The 8,017-nt window shown below is 33.5% G+C and overlaps 1 protein-coding gene across 1 annotated transcript; it reads left to right on the plus strand.

Annotated features, from left to right (window-relative positions):
* The first annotated feature begins 3,426 nt into the window (after positions 1-3,426).
* Positions 3,427-7,650, plus strand: LOC116163909 (zinc metalloproteinase nas-39-like). The gene is made up of 3 exons (XM_031478040.1): positions 3,427-3,526; positions 6,722-6,929; positions 7,434-7,650. The coding sequence occupies exons 2-3, from the start codon at positions 6,805-6,807 to the stop codon at positions 7,648-7,650; spliced, it is 342 nt and encodes a 113-aa protein (XP_031333900.1). The 5' UTR covers positions 3,427-3,526; positions 6,722-6,804.
* The last annotated feature ends 367 nt before the right edge of the window (positions 7,651-8,017 follow it).

An 8,017-nucleotide genomic window follows, 5' to 3' on the forward strand; every position in this document is an offset into this window, starting at 1 on the left:
CCCAACTGTTCTGGGAAACTTTTACTGACCTTAGCATTTAGAGAAAGTGATATTTTACATTATTACCTTCTGGTCAACGTTTTTCAACTTCAAAGACACCAGGCACAAATATGCACTACCCTTTACTATACCTAGGATAGGTAAAGTTAAATACCCGTTCTCAATACGCAGAGTTTTGATCCTAAAACACTGTCCGTTGTTGTTGAAATAGTTGAGTAAGCACAAGAACTTTGCACGTGGAATGTATTGATTTCTAAATTAATTCACTTTAGTTAATAGCATGCATCTGATTGGTGGCTGCTGTGTAATCGCTTCCTTTTTGATTTAGTATTGAAGCAGTGAGTTGTAGTTTCGACGAAGATGGTGTAGAGCAACGTATTATTTCAGTAAGATAAATAAAGAAATAAACTAAACAAATATAGAAGACGAGCTCCTAGGTATGGCTATAGCATGTGCAAAACCAAATTTTAAACCGGATGTTAGTTTTGCTTTTATTTAAAGTGTATAAATATGTATGAAATTTCATTTAATTGCTTCCATAAATAAAAAAGTTGGCACTGCACATCCTACACAAAACCAAATTTGGAAAATGGGCCTACATTTGCTTTTACTCCAAGTGGCTATGTATGAAATTTCATTTAAATCCCTCCATAAGTAAGAAAGTTTGCAATTCGGTTTATAAATGGTCGAGATGCGAAAAGGGCACTGTGAATGTTGATCGATTAGGCTCAATTTTTGGAATTGCGTTTTATATGGCTAAAGCTATACGCATATTGAATTTCATGCAATTCGGTTCATAACTCACGGAGATGTCAAAAGGGCTTTCCTTATTTTTTGGGCTACATTGCCAATTCACGAACTCCGATCTACAAATTTGATAAAGAATCCATCCACCTAAATTTTATCGTAATCGGTCCATTCATTATCGAGATATCGTGCTACGGACAGACGGACAGACACCGCAAAATTATAAACTCGCTAGGAGCTCGTTAATAAGTTACACAAATAGCAAAGTAGCGATACATCGGTGGACCATGACTTAGGGAAGAAATGATAAAATTTACAAAACGCAAGTACATTTTTATAGCTTTGTGTGTTGCATTCATATTTTTAACGCGTGTTCAAATCTATGTTTGAGCATACTGCCGCATTCACTATAATATCATAAGTACGAGGAGTCGTTTTTATATTCCCGAACTAGGCATGAAAAAACAAAGTTTTATTTTTCAATATAGTTCCCCTGCTTTTGAATACGGTGTAACACCGTTTCAATAACATCCTTAATCCAATACACAAATATTAATTTGGTGTTTCAGAAAAATGGCGCTCAACAGCTGCTATAAGTTCGCCATTGTCTCTAAATTTGGTCCTCTTATGGCCGTTTGCACCGACAATTTTAAGCGGAGCTTAGCTTAAGCGTAGCTTAAAATCCATGGCAACCATTGTCTCAATAATCGTTGCCATGGATTTTAAAGCTACGCTTAAGCTACTCCGCTTAAATTTGTCGGTGCTTTAGGGTTTTTTTTTTTAAATTTGGAAACAAAAAATAGTCACTGGGTGCTAGATCTGGACTATAAGGCGGATGTTCAATTTCTTCGAAACCAGCGTCAGCTACAGCAGCTTTTGAAAGTCTACACTTGCGCACTGAAAACAGTGCTTTCTGAAACTCATAATTGTTTCTTCTTTAGTTTTGAATCCTCTAACATTCTAACACTTCGTTTTTTCAATAATATCTAAAGTGATCACGTCAACAGGGTGTCCTAGACGGCGATCATCATACAATGATTCGCGTTCAAGTTTACACAATTTTTATCACTCGCAAATGCTTGATTTAGAAGGGTATACAGTCAACATTTCCTGCCGGATAACTTTTGGAGGTTTTTCTTGTTTTGTAAAGAACAGAACAGCTCGGTATTCGATTTTATTAATTTCGATACATACAGTGTGCCCCAGGTAGAACCCATCATAGGGAAACGGTAATGTATTTTCTCGCGAAAGATCCACGCAGTCTTTGAAATTAACGTTCAATGTACTGCTGTTCTCTTTCTAGCATCAGGCAAGCGCAACAAGCAACTTCAAATATACATATCAAAGGCCTCGTGAATCCGTCACGAAAAAATACATTAATTATGTTTGTCTATGCTGTGTTTAACCTGGGACACACGGTATACAACGCGCGACGACACAAACTGTCAGATAATAAAATTAATAATGTTGCGATTGTTTTGTAAATTGCCACACAAGTTACCCATACATAAAAAACAGGGTTTTCGGAGTCGAATAATTCCGGAAACGGCACCGGAAAATCCCTTCTTTTCAAATAGTAGGAGAGCTACTGGCACATTTTCTTAAAGAGTTTTATTATTGTTGATATTTGGATATAAGATGTGTATGCTAATAGCATATTATGCGAGAGTCTGGCAGCCATTTCGCGGATGACGCGGCGGTGGTGGGTGATCGAAGATTTTCAAAATTTAATCAGTTTTACTATTAATGAACCTTGCTTTATTTTATTTATATGAATGTACTGAAATGATAAGTAAGACTTTGAAAGACGCCATATAATTACATGTAATAAGGAATTATCGCGTTTGTAATAGCATATACGAAGACCAAATTTCAACAATAACAAAACTTTAAGAAAATATGCCACTAACTGTTAGACTGTAACACGTCTTGTTAAATGAAAAATCCGCAGCTTTCCATGAGGCCTGAGTGTTGAACGTTCAAACCCTTTGACCGACCGATGGACTAAGGTGTATTTTACTGAAACACGTTAAAAATAATCACAGTGGTTAAAGAAAATTATCCACATTTAGAAAGACAGAAACAAGTGCGTGTGCTTTATTTACTGAGAATTCAGAAAATCAGTTTGTATTTGAAAAGAAAGCTTTGGCATTAATTGTAGATAACTTAAATGGACTAGGTAGGTGCAAGTCGGTTCTATATTGTTATACACAATTTGAGAATAAATTTTGCTATATGGCTATACTTGGCTGGTATGGAAAGCATGTATACATTGGATTGGAACTCGCTACATAAATTATTCTTGACATAATTAAACCCAATCTTCTATAAATTCAAAGAGATATACCTAAATTGAGTAATAAACACGCACGTCTATGTATAGTTATTGCTTTATTGCATGGCTTCTCTACAATCTCACGTTTAATTACAAAGAGGGATTGATTTTATCGAATACCTACTCAATAATCTGTTTTTCTCCTTTTATCAAAAGCATGCGAGAAAATAAATTGCTTTTAAGATCTTTAGAACTTGAGTATAACATCGTCACGTATTTTGTATGTACCTAGCTGTATCCACGAGTACATGGACGTGTACTCTGAGGTGGTGCAGCCGGATCCAGCAGAGTTGATCAACTCCCCTTTTGGAGGACGTTACTGTGGACCCATTTCACCAAGACGTCGGATTTCGCTTTATCGCGCCATCGCCCTCAGTTTCTATTCGGATAAGAACAACTCGACGCCCGATCTCTTCACTGGCAGATATTCCTTTATTAACGATTGTAAGTAGGATTTGGTGTTGTTAATTAGTTTCCTAGTTATGCTGAAGTCGATATTGTTACTAAAGAGAGTAAAATTCAAATAGCCTACATGATGTTATTCTTAGTATATGATCTATTCATACAACGGCGGAATTAATTAATGCAAAAGACTATACTTCAACAAACAAAACAGCCCGATATAACGTTTCGTATAATTATGTACACGCCACGGGTTGAAGCACGAAATTTATCAAACCATATTCTGGTGGCCAGAGCTGTCACTTTTAATAAGATTTAAATCTTTTTTATGATTTAAATACTTTTTTCGATTTAAATCATTTGATCTTAAATCTTTTTACGGAAAATGATTTTTGATTTAAGATTTAAATCTTCATGAAAACTATCTTTGATTTTGAACTTAAAAAATGATTTAAATCTTTTTAAAGATTTAAATACTTTCGAAAAGATTTAAATCGTTTCCGAGTGATTTAAATCTTTTAGAGACGATTTAATTAATACATACTAACAAATTCTCTTGATTTATTTCAACCTGACTAAGCTAATTAACCCGGGTTTTATTTCGGTAGACGTTTATATGTATTTATTACAAAATCGAGTATACCTACTGAGATTGACGATGTCTTGGTTTTTTAAAAGTTCTTTCGCAAAAAAATAAGTACATATTTTAATTTAATAAATAATAACAATAAAATACGGTAGAAATGGTAAGTATATTGATGAATGGGTTTCGAGCAAGATCATCAGACCAATCAGTTTTATTGAATTTAAATCCTTTACAAACCTTTTGTCACAAAACGATTAAATCATCGGAAAAGATTTAAATCATTACATCATTACATGATTTAAATCTTTATACGTGATTTAAATTAACAAAATTAACCTGTTTGAATGAATTAAATACATTGAAAGTATCTTAAATACTTTCTAAAAAGATTTAAATCACAAAAAATATTTAAATCTCAAAATGATTTATTATCTAAATACTCTCTTATTGACAAAAGTATCTTTGATTTAAATCATTTGTTAAAATGAAATGCATCTTTGATCTTTGATTTAAATCGTTTTTTAAACGATTTGTGACAGCTCTGCTGGTGGCATAAAGAAAATGCTGCACTATAATATTATAATGTAGGTATAGATACATAATATAGTTTACATATAAGTTTTCATACTTTCTTGCAAGAAGTACGTGGACGAGAATTGTTAGAGAATGATTTGGCGTAACAACAAATAGTAAAACCCAAGTTTTCGAACAGAAATGCTTTATTTTTCAATATTTCCTGCTAGCTCAATATACATTGTCCAACGATATTCTAAATTCGCAATATCTTTATTATAAGTCAATGAATCCAATTTCCCGAAATAGCAAATAGTAGGCACTCTTATAGGAGTTTAAAAATGCCTTTCTTATACAGCACTAAGACTTTTAAAAAAGATTGCCGTTTGCGTTTGATCACCATTTAATTAATTGTAGAAAAAAAACAACAATAATGAATAAAAAGAAGATATTGGGAAACACAGCATTATAAAAATTATGTCAAAGGAATAAAGAAATGGTCTTCTCGCAACTTCATAGTTAATCGTACCTTTAATTTTTCTTAGTTCTGTTTATGCTGTTACACGGTAAACCATCGTTACATAAAGGACAATTATTAACCAAGTTCTTCACCACAACCTGTGTCTTCCTTACAAAAATATCTCTCTCCAATGAATAACCTTTTTAACTACTATTTTAAATGGGAAAGCATTCATTTAACTAAAATCAGTGGCGCAATCAGAAATTTGCTTTGAGAGGTGCTAGAATTAATAGTTGTCTTTCTTTTTTCGAGAGGGGGGGGGGGGTTGTTGAAAGACGTAGTACAAAACTCAACCTTTTATTTTGGCTTAATACAATGCATTAATAACAATCGTATTTTGCGATTTTGGGCGATTTCCTGGGGATATTTAAGCGATACGTATGAAGTAAACGTTGGGAACCCTGACGCTAAGACAACCGGAACATCGAAATCATTTCATTTGTTCACTTCTTGTCTATTTGTAAGCACTTAGTCTCTTTAGAATTTGGGGGGTGTACTTCTCGTTGGGCCACTCTGTATGATAACGGTGATTTAAGTACAAATTAAAATATAAATAAATACATAAACGAATTTAAAAGAAAAAAAAAGTTTTTGGGTAATGTTTCCTAACAAAATACCATTTAAGTTTATTATTGTTTACTCCAATTCCATGTAGTTAAATACTGCAAGCAAGGTGAATAGATAACTAGTTTATTTATTCAAAGGTAGGTTTCCCTAATCTAGAAAATTTGCAATTAGTTTATCCTTTCCATGATCTGCATCAGCAAATCCTTCAAAGGAAATTATTGGGAACTTGTGTCGGACGAAAAACCAATTTTCTCAACAATGCCTTATAAATAAACATATTATAGCATCTCCAATTTATTTTACCCTGAAATTTCCCCACACGCTATTAAATTTTATTAGAGAAATTATGAAGGCGACGTCGACTACGGCGGTAATTAACAAATTCTACTTGAAATTTGAAAGCGGCTTACGCTACAAATTGATACAAAGTGTAACAATAATTCCATGAAATAACTCTGTGTTTTGTACACATTAAGTAGGTTTTAGAATTCAAATTAGAAGATTGAAGGCATTGTTTGATATTAGGTAGCTTAACTGAGGCAACGTCATGTAATAAACGGTTACGTGGAATACATCCAGGTTTCTGAATATGCGATTGTCCTAATACATCTTAAAGGATGAATAATTTAGACCACTTCAAAATGTAAGCTTGTTAGCGTTTACAGATGATGTTTGCCAAAAGTAATTGTATTGTTCCAAATACAATGCTACTATTTTCCCTTATTCCTACTTTGAAAATTTCATCAAACCCTGCGATTCCTTAAACATGCCATTTAAATGCAGTATCTACCCATTTAGTTTCATTGTTGTGTAATAAAACCTATTGTTTGTGTTGCACAATGCACACATTAAATTCAGCACACCAAATTAGGCTCGGCTCTTCTAGGTTTCGCAAGTTATACGATATCAAAAAATATTCTAATAGATAAAAACCGTTTCTACATTAAATTCAATTCAATGTAATAGAATTTTACATTGTAAAGATTATACGGCAATTTATTAGGCACCTACCCAAATGATAAGAAATTTAATACAACCCTTTTGTTTGCAGCTGAATACGAAGTGGGTGTACCGGTAGCGAACACTCCTTGTAGCTTTCTTATTAAAGGGGCAGTTAAACCAACAGGACTCATAATGTCGCCTACTTATCCGGGTGCCTATCCAAAGGATATTACATGTACATACCAATTCCTTGGTACGCCTGGACAACGGGTGCGATTGGAGTTTCGAGATTTTGACTTGTTTTTTGGTGGACCGCAGTAAGTATTTCTGTCACACTCTAAATAATTATAGAAATAAGTTTTGTAAAGATCAAAGTAACTTTAGTAACTTTAGAAAGCCCTTAGTACGATATAAAAGTAAAATAAAACATACTTTTTTCCTCTTACTTCTAGGGTACTTATCACACTTAACACAGTTATAAAGTTCTAGACAAGATATGATGTACCTTTTTCTCAATTTAGGGTTTAGATTTCGTTTTTCTTTCGTATAAATGATCTCTCCAATAAAAAAATGTATAATTGAAAATTTTGAAAATAATGTTTGCGCGAGAGAAAGTTTCTCCTGTGCCGAAAATAATTAGCTTCAAAGCTCTCGAACGAGTAAAAACAATTTAAAAAGTGTAACATCAAATTAACCGGGACGAATGCTGCGCTACCTTTTTGATGCCAACGTCAATAAAATCATGCCCGATTTCTTTTGGGGGAGAGACTTTAAAAATTCATAGACCTGTCTTACGGTATTGATTGCCTTTTTTTTTCCAGCTGTCCCTTCGATTACGTAAAATTGTACGACGGTCCAGATAATACGTCTGCGGTTATAGGAACTTACTGTGGTCAACAACGTAACCTGGTGTTATACTCATCGGAAGCGTCGTTATTTATATCCTTTGTAACTCTATCACGCACTGCCAATACACAAAATAGAGGATTTAAAGGAATGTTTGAATTCTCAAACTCTTTTACAAAATTAGGTAAGTAATTTTTTAATTATTGTATCACAGAAAGGTTGGTTGAGCAAAGTCTTACTTTTAATAAACCTAAGATATGTGCTGTTTACTGTTACTGATATTGAAGTCTAAAGTGAAATAGTTATTTATATAAGAAGAGCGCGAACTTCAATTTCGCGCATTGAGACTGAAGGTATTTTGAAGAGGCTAGCGTTATACACAATATTTTTTCTGCACCTGAACCGATTGTTAATTAAATTTGCTGTTCAGGTTCAACTTTTTCACGTGTGCGAAATACTTTTTTTCACTGTTGATGGTTTCTCGCACATTGTCAAGAGCAACCTTACTTATTAATTAAGTGTTTAAAAATCTAGTAATTCGAGTTTCAAAATTCGTCAG

The sequence above is a fragment of the Photinus pyralis genome, unplaced genomic scaffold, assembly GCF_008802855.1.
Source record: "Photinus pyralis isolate 1611_PpyrPB1 unplaced genomic scaffold, Ppyr1.3 Ppyr1.4_LG2, whole genome shotgun sequence".
Classification (NCBI taxonomy): Eukaryota; Metazoa; Arthropoda; class Insecta; order Coleoptera; family Lampyridae; genus Photinus; species Photinus pyralis.

Bases quoted from the DNA above. Each gene is read 5' to 3' on its own strand.
- LOC116163909 (XM_031478040.1), top strand. From the start codon at position 6,805: ATGTCGCCTACTTATCCGGGTGCCTATCCAAAGGATATTACATGTACA. The intron at 6,930-7,433 runs GTAAGTATTTCT...TTTTTTTTCCAG, and splicing joins TTGTTTTTTGGTGGACCGCA to CTGTCCCTTCGATTACGTAA.